The sequence below is a fragment of the Quercus robur genome, chromosome 11 (genome assembly GCF_932294415.1).
Source record: "Quercus robur chromosome 11, dhQueRobu3.1, whole genome shotgun sequence".
NCBI lineage: Eukaryota > Viridiplantae > Streptophyta > Magnoliopsida > Fagales > Fagaceae > Quercus > Quercus robur.
This window is the reverse complement of record NC_065544.1, coordinates 48,082,680-48,104,471: the sequence shown is the minus strand read 5'-3', so window position 1 is coordinate 48,104,471 and position 21,792 is coordinate 48,082,680. Positions and strand designations below refer to the sequence as shown.

Here is a 21,792-nt window from a genome sequence, read left to right as displayed (position 1 = left end):
CTACAGCTTCATGTGCATGCCAGGCAGTATGGTTGAAGAGGGTGTTGGGAAAGCTGGATCAGAATCAAGGCAAGTCAACTATTATTCGTTGTGATAGTAGTTCTGCAATCAAACTTTCAAAGAACCCAGTAATGCATGGTCGTAGTAAGCATATAGATGTACGTTTCCATTTTCTTCGAGAGCTCACAAAGGTTGGTACAGTGGAGCTGGTGCATTGTGGGACACAAGAACAGTTGGCTGATGTGATGACTAAACCACTCAAGCTGGATGTTTTCTTAAACCTGCGAAGGCTATTAGGAGTTTGTTCTGAGATGGATATAAACTGTGTACTTGTAGCATTCAGTTTAAGGGAGGAATTGTTGAGATTTGTTATTCTAGATATTAGGTTGCTTTAGTGGTTTGTTACCGCTCTGTCAATAAATCCCCATCGTTCAGGGAAGTTATTTGATTGATTTAGTCATTTTTAGGATCTGATTAAACGTGGGCTGTTATTTTTCTTGATTTTCGAGCTTTGCTTTGTAAGACTATAAAATAGCCCAGTTTACTCTTCCATAAAACAGAGAGATTTCTCCCAAAATTTCCTTATTATTTTCATAAGCTTTTCTGATTCTTAACACCATGGCCCAGTACCTTGAACTCATCGCTCCGATCACCAGCACCACCACTATGGTGGTCTTCTCCATCTTCGAATCAACTCTTTCAACCTCAAAATCTCTCTCTAATCCTTGCTGAGAGGATCTGAACTTTCTCTCTATATCGCCGGCACCACCGTGGCCCGCACGCGCGTGATCTCCAACTCCCAAAGCCCCGTGTGGAACGCTTCAAGATCCCCCTTGCACACTCGGCCTTCGAAGTCGAATTCTACGTCAAAGACAACGACATGTTCTCCGCTCGCCGGATCCTCTCCGGCGAAACCATCAGTGAATGGCTGCCGATACTCAACTCACTCGGCAAGCCTCCGAAACTGGACGCATCGCTCCTACTCGAAATGAGGTTCACGAAATGCGAGGACAATCCGATATACCGGTGCGGCATCACGACCGATCCGGACCATTTCGGAGTCCGAAACTCCTACTTCCTGGTTCGGAAAGGCGGGTCGGTCAAAGAAATTCAAAACCAAAGTATTCACGGCGTTTCGGCTTTGGCAGCGTTTCGTTCCACGCCACGTATGATTTCAGCCTTGATCATTCACATGTCAAATCGGTTTCTCCATTTCCTCATTTAATACAACTCTTCCATATTCTCAGACTCTCTCAAAACCTGTATGTTCTTTTTCCTTGTCCTCTCTATATGTTAATGCATTTATTTCATTACTAACACTTCTCTAGACTCTATAGGCATATACATTAATGTTACGGAAACAACTGTAACATTTGTCATGAAAAAAGTTGTGTATGTAGCTTTATTGTATATAGTAATATGTTGGTTTGTTTTTCATTCTTATGCAAGACGATGATAAAACATGACCTTGAATTTTATTTAGTGACACTATGTGCTACTTCTTCTGTCTATTATATTTAAATAACTTCATCTATTGTTCAAATGTTGAATTTTGCTTATAACTAGCAAATATCCGTTGTGACTTCCTCAAACTTATCAGGGACTTTTGATTTCTCTCATTTCAGGTATAATTCATTTCATAAAGTTGACAAATAAATGCACCAATTGTTTTCGGGACTTAAAATGATGGGGTCATTTCTTTCAAGAGCACTTCTGTATGTAACAAAAAGTGATATGGGAACTTCGCATTTTCATCAGTTAATTGCTTTTTTGTTATACAGAAAGTTAAAATTCTAATTTGTATTTGCAGGCTTGTTTTTGGCTATGCTTATCCGGCTTATGAGTGTTTTAAAACTGTGGAGAAAAATAAGCCTCAGATTGAGCAACTTCTCTTTTGGTGCCAATACTGGTATGCATCTTCATGTTGTGCTAGTATGATGGTATCTTAGGATATAACTTATTTTAGTGCTAAAATGTGTCATCTTCTAATTTTGTAGGATTATAGTTGCTATGCTTACAGTCTTTGAAAGAGTTGGGGATACTTTCATTTCATGGTATGCAATTTTTGAACACAACACAAATAAGTTGATTTTTCATATAGTGCTGTTCTCTTTTGCATTTATTTTTGGATTCTTGACTTTCTTTCTTTTTTTTGGACAAGGCTACCACTGTACAGTGAAGCAAAGTTGGCAATCTTTATATATCTTTGGCATCCTAAAACAAAGGCACACATTTGACATCTTGAACTTGCAGAACTATTTTGTTTAATTAATTATTCATTCGTAACAGTTTCTTTGACAATAATTTTTAATTGTTTCCAGGGAACATCATATGTTTATAAATCTTTCTTCCAGCCTTATGTGGCTAAACATGAAGGGGAAATTGATCACACCTTATTGGAGTTGAGAGTTAAGGCTTGGGATATTGCAATTCTGTATTGGCAAAAGGCTGTGAATTTTGGCCAAACAAGGTTTTTTGAGATTCTGCAGTATGTTTCTTCTCAGTCAGCAGCACGGCCTAAACCTGATAAGGTATCCATTGACAAGGAAAAGTAATATCTGCTCTAGGGATCAGAAGTCATTTGTTTAGTGCATTCTACTCTGCATTATTCTGATGGTAATTGTTAAAATTGGGATAAGAATGTTGATTACTCGATCTTTTGCCTTAAGCTCATTATGCAGAAACTGTGTATACTTGATCCTTATACATCAAATTTTTTTTTTTTGGCCCTTTTATATGGTTTAATACTGAACCTAAGTAGTTGGAGTTAAGGCATTGTTGTCTTAGGCAAACTTTATTTGTTAAGACAAGGTAATGAGATTGTATTTAACTAAATTTAGAGAAATAACTGATAGAATATTTGTTTCATTGCACATCAGTCCATAGCCCATTTTGATATTTTATTTATATTCTGCATCAAGTTTTACCTTATCATAGAATATAATATGATACGAGAATTGAAGGCCTTCTACTCTATGCATGTACAAGACTCAAATTTTATAAAAGCAATTTTTGGCCAGAGTAATTCACAAAGTCCTCTTGGCTTTGATCTTATGTGTTGCTTCTGCACCACAGCTTCCTGCAAAAGCTTGTGCATTGTTCAATCTCATAAAATGGCTGAATGGTGACTAAAGTTAATTGCATTTAAAATGGATTTTAATATAGAAAATTGTCAAGGAATCTATAAGTTGACCATACACACAATATCATTTAGAGAATTTCCATATGTAAGTTTCTGTTGTCCCGCTATCAACCAGGGATCTTCTGCAGGTAAGCATACTAGTTCCCAAGATTTACTTTAATTCAAGTGCTCTCATGTTCCAACACATGGCTTCCTCCTGTGTGGGTGAGACAGAGCCTTGAACAGAATTGGCTTCCTACAGTTATGGGGGCGACAGCCTAATATACAAAATATTTGGCTATTTGGCGTTTAGATGAAGATACAGGGAGAAAAAAAGCAACTTCACGAGTAAAAGAATGACTTGGACATTTAGGCCTGGAGGTGATAATTGTTGCTATGTGGCTTCCTTGATGACTGCCATATATGATTCATTTTCCTTGGCGCCCACCGTTCAGTGTAAATGCTTGCGACTTTATGGAAGTCATTTTTAACAGGCCTTTAAAATCAAGTTTACTGAATTGTGAAAGAGAGAGATAAGCAAAACACGTATGAAGCGTTAAGAGTAATATATAAAGGCTGCCAAGAGAAGTTTTTGGAGCAAGGAGTCCTAACTCCTAAGGGGATTTTGTTCACTCAATAAGTTAGGTGCAAATGAATATGGCTGACCCCAATAAGTTCACAGGACATTAAAAGTAAACATGATTGTTTTTACAATTTCAAGAAATTGAGAATGTGAAGATATAATGCTGAATGTGATATTTAGAAAAGACTAGAAAATGCTGTTAATTTAAGATTAAAGAAATGTATACCTGGATTATGTAGAAATATGAGAAAGTATTGAAAGAAGGGAATTAAATTCTGTACAACTATTTCCATGATAGTGAAAAATTAGCACTCATTTCATATACATGAGAGGCATGGGTTACAAATGTGGACAAAGAAGCTATGCATTGAGATTGAAGTACAACTACTGCAATGTTCTCCAGGTTACAAACACTGTTGTGGTAAGATTTTGATTGGCAGCATTTGACAATGTAATCTACAACATGATTTGTATCCTTGGCCATTTGTGAAGAGAGAGCCAAATCTTGAAATTTCTAGAATATGTTTAATCTAGGGAAGCTTGCTCGAGTGGAACCCATTTTTGCTCAAGTGAAACAGTAAGGTTGCACGAGAGAACTTCATTCTTGCTTGAGCAAACTAATTGATCATACCGAAAGTTTGCTTGCATCTTGCTCAAGCGAGATAGTCAGATATTGCTTTTATAAAACATCACTTGGTGAGCAAGACGTGTGCAACTTCTTGAATATATCAAGGCACATCTTACTCAGTAGGTAGGCAAGCCATTCTAGAAAACTCTGCAGAGCCTCCTTGCTTCTAAAAATATCAAGTTGATTGAATATTTATTGGTTAAGTTATAATCGTGTCTAAATAAGATTTTTCGTGAGTTCATGTTCACTTAGTTGGATTTTACTATCCTGAGTGTGATCCACTAATCCTTGACCCCAGTGTCATGGATAAAGCTCATCCCCTTAATGCCTAGTCTTACTTTGATGGTAGTACATGTGCTTATGTAAGGTTCACATAAGAACGTTCCTGCAATCTATAGATGAAAGGTATGATTGTTTGTTGAAGAGGGTTTGACAGAACCTTAAACCATTGTAGGTGAGTGGTCTAAGGATGATTGACGTGAAAGCAATTGGAATAGTAAAGGATTGAATGCTATATTTCATGTTTGTCTCACAAGAAGAGTTTGAAAAGATATTTATGTGTGAGAAAAGTAAAGAGGTTTGGGATATCTTGGAAAGAACATATGACGGAACTAAAACTGTGAAGAACTCAAAATTACAAATGTTAACATCTAGGTTAGAAGAGATTAGGATGAAGATTTTGTGAGTTCTACACCAAACTAAGCGACATAGTTAATTCAAGCTTTAACCTAGGAGAGTGAATCCCTAAGTCCAATATAGCTAGGAAAGTCATTAGATCTCTCCCTGCTAAGAGGTTCCATCTCAAAGTGGCTGTCATTGAGGAAGCGAGGATCTTGACACTATTAAGACAGAAGAATTAGTTATAGCTCACTTTTAAACCTATGACTTCCTTCCCTCAGCCTAAGAAAAAAACAAGTCCATTACCTTAAAAACAGTCAGGGAAGAAGAAAATGATACCTCAGATGAATAGTGGTTGAATGATGAGGACCTAGACCTATGTGCTAAGAACTAAGAAGTTCAGAAAGTTTTTCAAACCCAGGAAAAAAACTAAAAAGAGCAACTAGCTACTTAGCTTTTTACTGCCTCCAGTGAGAGTTGTAAAGAAGCTAGTGAGGAGGAGGTTGATGATGAGGAAGGACTTTTGGTAGTCTATAATAATCTTTTCAAGGAATGTAATAGATAGAATAAAATCCCATAGTTGTCCCTTAAGAGTTTGAATAGCATGAAAAGGAGGTCTTATTGGTTGAATTGGATGAAGCAAAGAGGTAGTTTGGAAATGACAAGGAAGAAAATGCCTCTATTTGAGAAAACTAAGAAATATGGTAAGAAAATTGAAAACTCTAAATCTCTGCTAAAGAAGTTCTCGAGTGAAAATTTGAATCAGTTGTTTTGTTCTCAGAAGACTAGCTATGATAAAAGTGGGTTAAGGAGGATACATTGGTGAGGGATTCTCTATCCCATCCATCTCACAGTCCCCCTCAGGGACTAAAGGAAGAATGTCCCTTCAAACCCTGTGTATAATTCAGTTTATCCTAAGTTGAATGAAAAGGGGTTTAACAAACCAAATTAAAGCCCTAACCCAACAAATTAAAATCAAAGGAAGATCACTTATGTCTTATGGTACATGGTCCACAGAAGGTCTTCGAAGTTTATGTATGATGCCTTGACAGTGGAGACTCTAGACACATAAATGGTGATAAATCCTTGTTCAAGACTGTATCAAATGATGGTACAGGAGACACTGCTTCCTCTGGTGAGGGTGGTAAATCACATGTCCTTGGCAAAGGAACTGTTGATGCTTTGGGTCTGCTAGTCCTGATGTGCCATGTATTGAGGGCCTTTAGTAATGAGCATCAATCAAATATATTATGAAGAGCTCATTGTACAATTCTACTAAAAGGAAGGTTCTGTTTATGATAAAAAGGAAAATATACAGTTGGTAAAAATATTATAAAAAATTAAGATATTATTACTTTTATAGAACAAAATTGTTATTGATAACTACATATATACTAATAATTTAAATTAAAAAATTTGGGGGGGGGGGGGGGAGGGGGGGGGGGAAACGCTGCCTACTACTGTCTAAGGATGGCTCCGTCTGTGCACATAAAGGAAAGAAAAATAAATTCTAACTAAAAAACACACTACAAACTCAACTCCACAACCATAATATTATGTATTAAGTTAATTGTAGATGCAAAATGATTTTTCTTATTAAAAATATTCATTTGAGGGGTTAAAAACATGAAGTACATCTGGACAAGAAATTTTGAAATTTGGATGAAATGATTAAGTATTTTGCAATTTTTTTTTTTTTTTTTTGGGAAGTCAAGAGAAAACTTTCATTCAAATTGTAATGGGATAGTAGTGCAACAATCCAAATATCCATTAGGTACCAGAAGCATTGGGCATATCAGCATGATTAACTTACTTGAATAGCCTTAGCTACCGGTGCCTTCTTTAGCCGACAGATGTGCCACTTATTTCCCTTCCCGCCATGTGAATTGGACCTAAGAAATTCCATCAAAATCGTGTTCTCCTTTGATTCTCTATATTACTGTAATCATTATTAAATGTGGCCAAGATGAGTATTGACATTGTAGTCATCCGTCTATATTTATATATATTTAAAAATTGAAGCATAGTATTTATTATTGTTATTTTCCGATTAAGTCACATCACAGTTTTTATTTTCCTTTTTTTTGGGGGGGAGGGGGGGTGGGGGGGTTTTCACTTCACACATTCTCTTTAGGACAATACTTAGGTTCAGTACCTTAGGTGCTGTTCCTTAGGTTCCCCTCTTAAGATTTAGCCACGTGGTTATTTAACTAAAAAATACACTTTCATCCCATGAGAAAAAATCCACATGGCAAAATCTTAAAAAATAAATCTAAGGAACAGCACCTAAATACTGTTCCTAAGTCTTACTCTTCTCTTTAATCAATTCCATTTTCTCTCTCTTAACTCGTCATCTTTCCATCAATCCTATTTTATACTATTAATGACATTCTCATTGAATCTAAATTGCCTTAAATTCAGCAATCACTTATTCTCTCTCTCTCTCTCTCTCTCTCTCTCTCTTCCATATCAAACAAATAAGAAATTATTAGGTCCACCAAGAGAACTACTGATGTGGTCCTCCCAACCAATAAGATAATGTCATTTATGTAAATATGTGAGTGAACTTCCTAATCAGCACAAAGAATAAAAAATAAAAATTATCAGGTGATGTTACATTTACTTAAATAAGAGCATTTTATTAGTTGGGAGGTTAAGGAGAACCACGTCAGTAGTCCTCTTGATAGACATAATAATTTCTCCAAGCAAATGGCTTATTTCCCCATCAAAACATTTAATTGCCTCCCTTTGGATTTAAAACCCATTGAATTACAACTACAATTGGAATTGCTTTCTTTCCATCCCAAAAGTCACCAAATTACAACTACAATTGGAAAGTCGATTTAAGGTCAGTTTTTCTTTTTCTTCCCTTGGAGTTTTGGATTTTTTGCTGCAATTTTTATGGATTGTATTGGATTTTCATTTTCGGGGTTGTAAATTCCATGTTTATTTTTTCGTTTTTCCAATTTTTAATTGATAGTCTATTTCTTTGTAGTCATGTATACAATTTTTCTTTACATTTGTGTTTTACCCATTAAAATTTTTTGTGTCTAAAGAATTGGAATGTGTTTTATTGATTTAGTACATGATCATTTGCCTCCCATTTGTTTATTTTATTTTCTGAATGGCTTTGTAACTTCTTTTAGTCTTATCTAAATCTATACTAATTTTTGACTTTTAGATTAACTTAGAAGACGAAACAAAATATTATGATTGATAGGTTTATATGGTTACTTTCATTAATTTTTTGACAAATTACGATGTAAAGGTTTGTGCTGGATTTTCATTTCCAGGATTGTAAATACCATGTTTTTTTTTTTTTTTTCAATTTTCAATTGATAGTCTATTTCTTTATATGCATGTTTACAATTTTTCTTCACACAATTGCATTTTACCCATTAAAATTGTACTTTAAAAAATTATTAAATGCATACTATAAATTCCACTATTATAATAATTCTTAAATAATATCTACTTAAATATTCACTATTAGCTCTTTTAGGTACGCAATCAATTTTTTTCTCCTAAATGGGTATAATTTTCCTCTTAAATTATTCCTAGGAGGCATTTTTTTTTTTTTTTAGTAACTAAAAAGTCATTTTTTTTTTTTTTTTTGGGAGGGGAGGGGGGAGTAACCTAAAAGCCAAGAGTTAAAAAATTAATTTCTACATACAATTTCCCTCCTGGTATAATTAGGGGAAAAAAGTTGTTCCCTACCTATGTATTTTTTCTATCTAATTGAAAAAAAAAAATTCATAAAATTCTCATTTATGAAGGAAATTATTTTTTCCGATAAAAATTTTTGGAAAAAAAAATGAATATATAAAGTCTTAAATATTTCATAAACCTATATGGGAGTCCAAAAGTCATCTATTCAAACTTACTATTATGTTACCACATTGGATTTGATGAGTTTTTTTTTTTTTTTTTTTAAAGAATATATATATACACACCCCATCATCATCATCATCACATTAACTATGCAACTTGCCACTTATAAATACATTTTTCAATTACCAAAACATACACAACCTCTTCCTCATCCCCAACATTTCCCCTCCCTCAACACTTATATATCATATAAATAAATAAATATTTTTTTTCCTTCCCCTACATATATATATATATATATATATATATATATATATATATATATGTATGTATATTTATATGTGTTCTCTTTTAATCTCTCTTAAAACCAATAAGCATAGTATTTGTGATGAATTTTTTTTTTTTTTAATTATCACTACATGTTTGTTTTTGATATCTACTATCAAAGGTATGCCTCTCTCTCTCTCTCTCTCTCTCTCTCTCATTTCGATTTCTCTATAATCTTGATGTTTTATTTGTTAAAATTTAGAAATTGTGTTTGGCTTCATCTTGTTAGGTTCTTTTTTCATGATCATTGGTTTATTTGCTGAGAGTTGGGTTAAAGCTGAAGACCTAGGAGAGATCAAACAAGATACCGTTACTATATGAATATTTTAGAAAACAAGAGTATTAATATATACAAAAAACAAATATGGACATATATAAACAATTATACCATGAATACGTTTGTTTTCCCCTACCCCCTTTTATGTTTTTTATTCATTGACTAAGATCAACTACATATTTAGCTTCCTTAGTTTTTCACATTTTTTAAATTGTATGGAATGGAAAAATAGAAATTATTATATGTTTTGAGGAGAAATTTTTTTGTAATAGTTGATTCTCATATATGAGTTTAGTGATTAGCAAAATAGAAACTTTGTTTAATAGTTCTTATGTGATAAAATGGAAACAAAGTTTGGATAAATTGCTTATTAACTTTTCCAAAAATGCAAAATAATGTTAGCTTTCATATGAAACCATCAAGATTCATTTTCATGTTCTAATAAAAATTATACATTTTCCATTTTTTAATTGTGTTGTGTTTTGATGTATATCTCACTTTATTATAATGTATTACAAAATATTTTGTCATATATAATAATTGAAAGCAAAAAGCAACATGATTTCTTGCCAAAAAAAAATATGTATATATATACACACACACAAAAACAAAAATCAAGATATAGACTTTTTTACTTACATATATATTATACATATTACAGTGTAATCACATTATTGTGAAATGAGTTTGGTACTATTGCTTATAAGTCTTAACTATTATTTTCATTCTTTACTTAACAAAAAAGAATATGATGTCAAAATTATCTCGCACATTATGCAGGTTTGCGATTAGTATATTATATATAAAAGTAGAGATCTCATGTGGAAGTGCATGAGCTCCTGCCATGTGGCGCTCTAATATTGTATTTAGCCTTTCTTTTAATCTCTTCTCATTAAGTTGTTTTTATTGTTACCTAAAAAAATCACGTTAACTTCTTTTTATGATTATCTAAAAGATGGGCCGTTGTTGAAAATTAAATCAAACCTTATGAAAAAGCCCAAGCTCACTTATTCCTTTACATATTATAACCTAAGCATGATCCTTCCTATGTGTAGATGATAACCCAGACCTGAACAAGCTTCCCTTCAGACTACACTTACTCTTCAACTTCTTTACAAACAACGGTTTGTAGTTCAAATTCACTGATCCTATTTGACCAAACTAATGTTCCTACTCAATTTTCAAGTCTTAATTCAACCCTTTTGTTTAAACAAATAGAGATGTATGGTCAAAGAATATATATAATCACTCAAAAAAATAAAAATAAAAAGGAAATGTGCAGTCTCACCACTCTATTTTCTCTTCCTCTTCCAAAATATATCTCTCTCTCTCTCTCTCTCTCTCTCTCTCTCTCTCTCTCATTTTGAGTGCTATATTAGGATTCCCCAAATTGAAGATAATATTTAATCTTACCAATGGGCTACACATTGGAAGGATTGTCTACTAAGATAATGAGTACTTCTTTTGCTGTGTTATAGGAGTAACTTTTAGGTACTCTCGGAGCACGATAAATAGTGCTCCTTTATCTCACATTTATGGTAGGATTCACTCATTAAATTCATAGTGAAGTCAAATGCCTAAAAATTTTACTATACTCAAAAAGTACCTAAGAATATTACTATATTCCAAGAGTATCTAAGAATTTTCCGTGTTAAAGAAAAAATCAAATGCTATGTGATATGGCATAGTCACCAATAGTTATATTGCATTCAATTATATTCATATTAAATTTTGAGTCGTCAATGATGCTATGGTACTAGGTATGAAAACCAATTTGTTAACGATTTTTGATATGCTCCTACAACCAATTAAGAAATTCACAACAAGTTGGATCAAACTGTTTGTGCCTTCGAATTGTAGGTTTTTTTTTTTTAATTTTTTTTTTAACACAAATGCATGAAAGTGGTAAGTCCATCATAAGCATAAAGATGATCATAAGTTCAAATATTGACAAACAATTGAAATATTGTGGTAATAGATTCTAATATCATTTTTCCTTTTAGTAGATTCTAATAGCATTTGTCATTTTTGAAAATCTAAACAATTTATAGGATTCTAGTTACAAATATTTGGCATAAAATCTAAGATGCAAAAATAATTTTGGTATCTCACAGTAGAAACTAGAGAGAACTATAGAAACTTTAAGTTAGATGCACACCATTTTTTTTTTTTAATTCTTCCTGTTGTATTTATTGTTTCAGTTTGAGACCAATATACTTTAATTATACTTTTTATGTAAAGTTTGAGACCAACATACTTTTAGGAAAAGTTTTCCGGTGCATCATACGTGTTTCCGACTAGTTACTAAAAAACACAAGTCCATAATCATTAAAAAAAAAAAAAAAAAAAAGGTTTATACTTGCGTTTTTGTATCAGCATTTTCAAAAAAAGTTAAACATTTACAAAACTTTGGAAAAAAAATTAAAAATTAAAAATTTGAATTTTTTTTCCTTTTCAAACTGAAGGAAAAAACAAAGATATGGAAATTTTCCATTTCAACAAACCAAAGTATAAAATGTTTGTCATCAAAAAATGAGCACACCAAACCGAAGCTTTGCACATTATTTTTGATAATTGGTTCACCCCGTATCAAATTAGATGCAGACCTTTTTCTTTCGACACAATAATTTAGAACCCAGCCAAAACTACAATAAAAATACTGTCATATTTACTTAAAATCTCTCTCTCTCTAAAAAAAATTTATTTACTTAAAATCATATTTTGTCTCACTTTTTTTATTTTTTTGTTAAAACCTATTTTTTCTAGCCTTTAAACAAATAAGCTAGCCAAAGGCTTGCCGATCAAAAAAGGATTTAAAAAAAAAACTAATAGCCAAAGGCATGGTGATGATCTTATAGAAGTCGGCCTTATGAACAGCGGTTTCAGTGTGATTGAATAATATGATCGATGTGGCATTAAACCACGGCAACCGAGTGGGAGTCCTGCGGTTAACTACAAAAACTGTCAAAAGGAAATTCAAAACCAGAGGCACTCTCTATTCGCGGCGTTTCGTGCCACATTCTGCTTCATCAAATGTCAATGCGGTTCCCATCAAAAAAAATCTCAATTTGGTTCACATTCTCAGACTCTCTCTAAACCTGTATGCTCTTTTCCTCTGTCCTCTCTATATGTTAATGCATTTAATGTTAACCTTTCCTTTACAACCAATTTCACAATTATTCTGTTAGTTATGAGGGATAAAGAAAAAATGACGGCTCCCTGAATGTTAGTACTTAATTGTGTCCATCACTTTATTCAAAAAAAAAAAAAAAATTTGTGTCCATCACTCACAGTTGATCAACTTAGCAATTATAAAATTGGTAGAGAAAGAAAAAAAAATGACAAGTGGGTCTTATTTTAATAACTTCATCTATTGTTCAAATGTTGAATTTTGCTTGTATATTTGGTAGTCGACTGAGTTATCAACCTTTGATATTGGCCCATAATTAGGAAATACTCGTTGGTTCTTCCTCAAACTTATCAGGGACTTGTTTTTTCTCATTTCAGATAGAATTGATTTCATAAAGCTGAGAAATAAATGCACCAATTGTTATCGGGACTCAAAATGATGGGGTCATTTCTTTCAAGAGCACTGTTGTATGTAACAAAAAGTGATATGGGAATTCCCCATTTTCATCAGTTAATTGCTTGTTTGTTATACAGGAAAGTCAACAACTCTAACTTGTATTTGCAGGCTTGTTTTTGGCTATACCTATCCGGCTTATGAGTGTTTTAAAACTTTGGAGAAGAATAAGCCAGAGATGGAGCAACTTCTTTTTTGGTGCCAATACTGGAATGTATTTTCATGTTGTGCTAGTATGATAGTATCTAGGGTACAACTTATTTTAGTGCTAAAATGTGTCATTTTCTAATTTTGTAGGATTATAGTTTCTATGCTTACTATCTTTGAGAGAATTGGAGATACTTTCATTTCATGGTATGCAATTTTTGAACGCAACACAAATAAGTTGATTTTTCATATAGTCCTGTTCTCTTTTGAATTTATTTTTGGATTCTTGACTTTCTTTCTTTCTTTTTGGACAAGGCTACCACTGTACAGTGAAGCAAAGTTGGCAATCTTTATATATCTTTGGCATCCTAAAACAAAGGCACGCATTTGACATCCTGAACTTGTGGAACTATTTTGTTTAATTAACTTATACATTCGTAACAGTTTCTTTGACATAATAATTTTTAATTGTTTCCAGGGAACATCATATGTTTATAATTCCTTCTTCCGGCCTTATGTGGCTAAACACGAAGCGGATATTGATCACACCTTATTAGAGTTGAGAGTTAAGGCTGGGGATATTGCAATTTTGTATTGGCAAAAGGCTGAGTTTTGGCCAAACAATGTTTTTTGAGATTCTACAGTATGTTTCTTCTCAGTCAGCATCACAGCCTAAATCTGATAAGGTATCCATTGACAAGGAAAAGTAATATCTGCTCTAGGGATCAGAAGTCATTTGTTTAGTGCATTCTACACTGTATTCTTCTAATGGTAATAGTTAAAATTGGGATAAGAATGTTGATTACTCATTCTTTGGCCGTAAGCTCATTATGTAGAAATTGTGTATAATTGATCCTTATACAACAATGTATTTTTTTTTTTTTTTTTTTTTTTTTAAGGCCCTTTTATATGGTTTAGCACTGAACCTAAGTAGTTGGAGTTAAGGCATTGTTGTGTTAGGCAAACTTTATTTGTTAAGACAAGGTACTGAGATTGTATTTAACTAAATTTAGAGTAATAACTGACAGAATATTTGTTTCCTTGCACATCAGTCCATAGCCCATTTTTATATTTTATTTATATTTTGCATTAAGTTTTACCTTATTAGAATATAATATGATACGATGAATTGAAGGCCTTCTACTCTATGCATGTACGAGACTGAAATTTTATAAAGCAATTTTTGGCCAGAGTAATTCACAAAGTCCTCTTGGCTTTGATCTTATGTGTTAGTTCTGCCCTACTGCTTCCTGCAAATGCTTGTTTATTGTTCAATCTCTTAAAATGGCCGAATGGTGACTAAAGTTAATTGCATTAAAAATGGATTTTAATATAGTAGAAGTGTATAACCGTTGTCAAGGAATCTGTAAGTTGACCATACACACAATATCAGGTTATGACTTGTGAGGCTTAGAGAATTTCCATATATAAGTTTTTGCTGTCCTACTATCAACCAGGGATCTTCTACAGGTAAGCTTTCTAGTTCCCAGGATTTACTCTAATTCAAGTGCTCTCATATTCCAACACATGGCTTCTTCCTGTGTGGGTGAGACAGAACCTTGAACAGAATTGGCTTCCTACAGTTTGGGTGAGACAGCCTTATATACAAAATATTTGGCTATTTGGCGTTAAGATGAAGACACCGGTAGAAAATAGCCACTTTTTCACAAGTTAAAGGATGACTTGTACATTTAGGCCTGGACGTGTGGTAACTGTTGCTAGGTGGCTTCCTTGTTGACTGTCATATATAATTCCTTTTCCTTGAGTCCAACTGTTCAGTGTAAAGGAAGAAACTTGAGGAATTGATTAGTTAACCTTTATGAGAGGCAATCATGATCTCTCTTTGAAGATTGAATCTTTGTAGAGAAAAAATGCTAGCAACTTTATGGAAGTCATATTTTACAGGCCTTCAAAATCAAGTTTAATGAATTGTGAAAGAGAGAGATAAGCAAAATACTTACAAAGTAGAGTAATATATGAAGGTTACCAAGTAAAGATTTTGGAGCAAGGAGTCCTAACTCCTAAGGGGATTTTGGTCACTCGATAAGTTAGATGCAAATGAATATAGCTGACCCCAATAAGTTCACAGGACATTAAAAGTAAACATGACTGTTTTACAATTTCAAGAATTTGAGAATGTAAAGTTCTAATGCTGAACGTGATATTTAGAAAAGACTAGATAATGCTATTAATCGGAGATTAAGGAAATGTATACCTGGATTATGCAGAAATATGAGAAAGTATTGGAAAAAGGGAATTAAATTCTGTACAACTATTTCCATGAGAGTGAAAAATTAGCAATCCTTTCATATACATGAGAGGCATTGGTTACAAATTTGGACAAAGAAGCTATGCATTGAGGTTGAAGTACAACTACAACAAAGTCCTCCAGGTTACAAATACTATTGTGGTAAGATTTTGATTGGCAATATCTGTTGACAATGTAATCTACAATATGATTTGTATCCTCGTTCATTTGTGAAGAGAGTGCCAAATCTTGAAATTTCTAGATGATGTGTAATTTAGGGAAGCTCGCTGGGGTGGAACCAATTTTTGCTCAAGTGAAACAGTAACGTTGCACATGGGAACTTCATTCTTGCTTAAGTAAATCAATTGATCAACCCAAAAGTTTTGCTTGCATCTTGCTCAAGTCTCGCTCAAGCGAGATGGTCAGATATTGTTTTTATAAAACATGACTTGGTGAGCAAGATGTGCACAATTTCTTGAATATATCAAGGCACATCTTACTCAGTAGGTAGGCAAGTCACTCTAGAAAACTCTGCATAGCCTCCTTGCTTCTAAGTTCTAACCTCCCCTGGTTTGATCTTGATCTTGTGCTGGGCTTTGCATTCTCATGGCATACCTTTGATTAACTTCAAGTTCAAAATTTTATTTAAACCAAAAAGTTCATTGCTTAACATTAGTGCTTGCATTGATATCTTGGAATTCATGTAGAAGTGTAGAGGTTTTTGGAGTTCCAGTGGTGAACTCAATACTGCTGTATTAGTAGGGTCTAGTTATAAAGGTTTTGTGAGAGTCTGTAAAATCATTCATTATAATTAATTGCCTGATGGGGTTTAGTATCCCGGAGTGGTGTATTTATTTATTTATTTTTCACTGAAGAAGTTCTTTGGTTTTAAACTTTGTTACTAAATCTTCATGTTTTTATGTTTATTGCTGTGATAGATTTGGCCCTGGATAGATTGTTTACTAATGCGTAAAATAAAAATATCTAGTTGATTGAATATTTATTGGTTAAGTTATAGTTAGGTCTAAATAAGATTTTTTATGAGTTCATGTTCACTTGATTCGTTATGTTTTACTATCATGAGTGTGATCCACTGATGCTTGAGCCCTGGCTATCATGGATAAAGCACAGCCCATCAATGTCTAGACTTTGATGGTAGTATTTATGCCTATTGTAAGGTTCACATAAGAAAGTTCCTGAAATCTATAGATGAAAAGGTATGATTGTTTGTTGAAGAGGGTTGGACCGAACCTTAAAGTAGTTTAGGTGAGTGGTCTAAGGATGAGTGACGTGAAAGCAATTGGAGTAGTAAAGGATTGACTACTAGTGTGAGATAAGTAAAGTGGTTTGGGATCTCTTGGAAACAACTAATGAGGGAACTAGAACTGCGAAGAACTCAAAATTACAAATGTTAACATCTAGGTTATAAGAGATTAGGATAAAGCTTTTCTGAGTTCCACACCAAACTAAGTGACGTAGTTAATTCAAGCTTTAACCTAGGAGAGTGAATCCCTGAGTCCAATATAGCTAGGAAAGTCATTAGATCTCTCCCTGCTGAAAGGTTCCATCCCAAAGTAGCTGTCATCGAGGAAGCAAGGATCTTGACACTGTTAAGATAGAAGACTTAGTTAGCTCATTAAACCTATGAATTCTCCTTCCCTCAGCCTAAGAAAAACAAGTCCATTACCTTAAAAACAGTCAAGGAAGAAGAAAATGGTACCCCAGATGAATAGTGGTTGAATCAGGGATGGAACCAGGTAGGGGCCTAAAGGGGCCCGAGCCCCCCCTAGACCCGAATTTTTTTTTTGAAGTATGAAAAATTTTCAAAAAAAAGGCTTGGGCCCCTTGGTTTTTAGCTCGGGCCCCCCTTAGGTTTTAGCTCAGGCCCCCCTCATCTCAATCATCCCTATCCCAGCCGGCCAACCTAGGAGTTTTCAAGAGCCCATGAAAACCTTAAAAAAAATATATATATATATATATATATATATATGAAAAAAAAAAAAAAAAAAAAAAAAAAAAAGAAGAAGAAGAAGAAGAAGAAAACCCAACACAACAATAGACTCCAAAACCAAACGGAATTGCCAGAAACGAAGGAAAAAAGAAAAAAATAGGCGAAAGCGAGATAGAGAAAGTGAGAGACCCATCACGCCATGACACTGCTACCCATGCCCACGCGAAAGAGACCTATCTTGCTATATAATACCCACGCCGCCATCAGCTATCGCATACCCAAACCGGAGACCCATCTTGCCGCCACCGCCGTCGAGACCCATCTTGCTACCCAAGAACCCATAACAACACAATTGCTGAGGAGAAGATTTGAGAAAAAATACTAGCACTAATGAATTTCTGTTAGCTTGGGAGTGGACCGCAATTCCATGAGATTAATTAAGTCTTCCTTCAAGTGAACTCAATAGATATGCCATAAACATCTAGCTGAACACACAATAAAAAAAGACTTTGATTACCCCAAAATACCCTTTGCTTTTTATTCTATTGGACCCCCTAGTTGCGTCCAAAGCCATGTGGCTGTTTTGGTCATTTTACCTTGATGTGACAAGTTGTGGTTAGATGGGTACACGTGGTAGATTCTCAATGCATGATCTGGCATGATAAGGTGAGAGTGTAGGACATTTTTTTTTTTTTGTGTTTTGTTTTGTGTTTCTTGCCTTCTTCTTTTTTTGTTTTGTGAATCTAATGTGTTTTTTAAGAATATTTTAATTGTAAAAATATAGAAAATATAAATATAATTTTTTTTTATAATTTTTTAATCGCTGCATCCCGCCACACCCACACCCTACTTTTTAAAAAATTGCCGAGTCCCGCACCTGTATTCAAAAATGCACCTGTGCTTCATAGATGAAATGCATCATGCATATTACCTAGATTCTAGTATTTGTCTTTAGTTAGTAACAACAACCATTTGTGAAATAATATATATGATTCTTATTTTATTTGTAGATCATGAAAAAATCAACTACAATGTTTGATTTTTTCAAAAGAAAATATTCAAATTCTTCCAAAGTCAACGTGGGATTGCCAACAACTAATGTTGCTATTCCAATTCCAGAAAATGTGGATGTTCCAATTTTAGAAAATATTCATTCCCCAATTCCGAAAAATATCGATGTTCCAATCCCAAGAAATATTCATTCCCCAATTCCAGAAAATGCCAATATCCCAATTCCGGAAAATAACCATATATCTCAAACACAATTTCAAAAAGTTGATCTTGATATATTAAGAAATAATGATTTTTGGGTATTTGTCTTAGTTGATAGTTTATTAATATTATATGGATGCGTATTTGAAAAAAAAAATTCGCTTATCTCCGCCCCCCCCCCCCGCCCCCCAGCTTGAAATCCTAGGTTCGTCCCTAGGTTGAATGATGAGGATCTAGACCTAGTTGCAAAGAAGTTCAGAAAGATTTCCAAACCTAGGAAAAAAGATAAAAAGAGCAAATAGCTACTTAGCCTTTTACTGCCTTAAGTAAGAGTTGTGAATAATCTAGTGAGGAGGAGGTTGATGATGAGGAAGGACTTAAGGTAGCCTATATTAATCTTTTCGAGGAATGTAATAGGTAGAATAAAATCTCAAAGCTTTCCCTTAAAGAGTTTGAATGAGATAGAGCATGAAAATGAGGTCTTATTAGTTGAATTGGATGAAGCAAAGAGGTTGATTGGAAATGACAAGGAAGAAAATTCCTCTATTCGAGAAAACTAAGAAATATGGTGAGAAAATTGAAAACTCTAAATCTCTGCTAAAGAAGTTCTCGAGTGAAAATTTGAATCAGTTGTTTTGTTCTCAAAAGACTAGCTATGAATGAATGTCCCTCCAAACCCTGTGTATAATTTAGTTTATCCTAAGTTGAATGAAAAGGGGTTTGACAAACCAAGTTAAAGCCCTAATCCAACAAATTAAAATCAAAGGAAGATCACTTATGGTACATGGTCCACAGAAGGTCTTCGAAGTTTATGTATGATACCTTGACAGTGGAGACTCTAGACACATGAATGGTGATAAATCCTTGTTCAAGACTATATCAAATGATGGTACAGGAGACATTGCTTCCTTTGGTGAGGGTGGTAAATCACATGTCCTTGGCAAAGGAACTGTTGATGTTTCTCGTCTACTAGTCCTAAATGATGTGCAATGTATTGAGGGCCTTTAGTAATGAGCATCAATCAAATATATCATGAAGAGCTTATTGCACAATTCTACTAAAAGGGAGGTTCTGTTTATGATAAAAAGGAGAAAATACAGTTAGTAAAAATATTATAAAAAATTAAGATATTATTACTTTTATAGAACAAAATTGTTATTAATAACTACATATATACTAATAATTTAAAAAAAAAAAATTGGGGGGGAGGGGGGAAGCGTTGTCACCCATTGCCCAAGAGTGCTCCGTCCATGCACACAAAGGAAAGAAAAAGAAATTCTAACATAAAAACACACTACAAACTCAATTCCAAAGCCATAATAATTATGTATTAAGTTAATTGTAGATGCAAAAAGATTTTTCATATTAAAAATATTCATTTGGGGGGTTAAAAACATTAAGTACATGGACAAGAAATTTTGAAATTTGGATGAAACGATAACGTATTTTACAAATTTTTTTTTTTTTTTTGGGAAGTCAAAAGAAAACTTTCATTCAAATTGTAACAGGATAGCGGTACAGCAATCCAAATATCCCTCATAAAAAATAAAAAAAAAAAGCACTCCAAATATCCATTAGGTACCAGAAGCATTGGGCATATCAGCATTATGGGGTCAGAAAATTTACGACCCCGGCCCACTTTATATTAAGGCCCAAGGCATGAGCCGAGGAGAGATATGGCCGAGGACGATCTTATGCTCGGCATCCCATAGAGCCCCTAAAGGAAAGGACGAGCACAGTGCAAGAGCGGCCCAAGTAAAAAGCTGCCAATACTGCAATAAAGAACTCTGCGTCTAACATGTCCATGCTCTTCACCATGCTCTTCAACTTTTACAACCACCTCCAACCACTCTAGGTATGGGCTGATAGGACAAGTCTCAACCCCAGAAAGTTGAGCTTACACGTGGACACTGGAGGGAGGGTAAATGCTAGTATAAAAAGGAAAGAGAAGCAATAGAGAGGGGAGGACAAGTCGTCTCCCGAACCATGGAGTCCTAAAAGAAATAAGAGCACGAAACTCCCTATAAACTCCTCAGATAAGGTTCAATGACCGGAGTCACCCAAGCCGTGCCGAGAAAAGGTCTGATCAGACATCCCAAGTTCTCCCTCATGAATGTTATCATGAAAACCACGACCAACCATCGTTTGGTGACCAAGGTCTAGCCTTTCAACCCGTTCTCTACAAATTTTATTGTTTGGGTCTTTAACGTACGGACCCAACACATTAACCTAGGGTCGCTACAAATTGAGTCCTTACATTTGGCACCGTCTGTGGGAAGGCTTGTGCATTGGCACAAACGGTGGGTCGAGCTCCTGTCAACTCAAGGCCTGCGAAAGCCCCTCCATTACTTCCAGCGGCCTGGTGTTGTTGCCCTAGTATAAAGTTCCACTAGGGGCTATGCTTCAAAGCACTAGTGACAAGGACAGTTCTAGGGGCTTCCACCATCAATTCGACGCCCCGTGCCTTGGCCGAGGGGATAATCCTCGGTACTTAGAAGAAAAATTATAAGTTTCGGACAAAACTAAGGTATTGTATGGTCCTCGGACTCAAACCTATAGGGAAACCAACTACTTAAAAGAAAAATTATAAGTTCTGGACAGAACCAAGGTATTGTATGGTCCTCGGACTCAAACCTATAGGGAAACCAACTACTTAAAAGAAAAATTATAAGTTTTGGACAAAACCAAGGTATTGTATGGTCCTCGGACTCAAACCTATGGGGAAACCAACTACTTAAAAAAAATTATAAGTTTTGGACAGAATTAAGGTATTGTATGGTCCTCGGACTCAAACCTATAGGGAGACCAACTACTTAAAAGAAAAATTATAACTTCTGGACAGAACCAAGGTATTGTATGGTCCTCGGACTCAAACCTATGGGGAAACCAACTACTTAAAAGAAAAATTATAAGTTCTGGACAGAACCAACGTATTGTATGGTCCTCGGACTTAAACCTATGGGGAAACCAACTACTTAAAAGAAAAATTATAAGTTCTGGACAAAACCAAGGTATTGTATGGTCCTCGGACTCAAACCTATGGGGAAACCAACTATTTAAAAGAAAAATTATAAGTTTTGGAGAGAACGAAGGTATTGTATGGTCCTCGAACTCAAACCTATGGGGAGACCAACTACTTAAAAGAAAAATTATAAGTTCTGGACAGAACCAAGGTATTGTATGATTCTCGGACTCAAACCTATAGGGAAACCAACTACTTAAAAGAAAAATTATAAGTTTTGGACAGAACCAAGGTATTGTATGGT

General features: G+C 34.3%; 1 protein-coding gene and 1 pseudogene across 6 annotated transcripts; both read left to right on the top strand.

Moving 5' to 3' along the window:
- Positions 1–534: 534 nt before the first annotated feature.
- LOC126705824 (HVA22-like protein i) lies at positions 535–14,155 on the top strand. 6 transcript variants are annotated; one of them, XR_007648436.1, is made up of 6 exons: positions 535–1,262; positions 1,811–1,909; positions 1,998–2,054; positions 2,162–2,225; positions 2,322–2,811; positions 14,100–14,155. XR_007648436.1 is itself a non-coding variant. In XM_050405044.1 (6 exons), the coding sequence occupies exons 2-6, from the start codon at positions 1,657–1,659 to the stop codon at positions 2,553–2,555; spliced, it is 513 nt and encodes a 170-aa protein (XP_050261001.1). In that variant the 5' UTR covers positions 1,019–1,166; positions 1,626–1,656; the 3' UTR covers positions 2,556–2,873. The 6 variants fall into 6 exon arrangements, 5 of the variants coding, with proteins under 5 accessions (XP_050260998.1, XP_050260997.1, XP_050261001.1 ...); XM_050405044.1 differs by lacking the exon at positions 14,100–14,155 and adding an exon at positions 1,626–1,715 and having other exon boundaries at positions 1,019–1,166; positions 2,322–2,873; XM_050405042.1 differs by lacking the exon at positions 14,100–14,155 and adding an exon at positions 1,626–1,715 and having other exon boundaries at positions 1,117–1,262; positions 2,322–2,873.
- On the top strand, positions 12,123–13,993 carry LOC126705825 (putative HVA22-like protein g; annotated as a pseudogene).
- Positions 14,156–21,792: the final 7,637 nt, after the last annotated feature.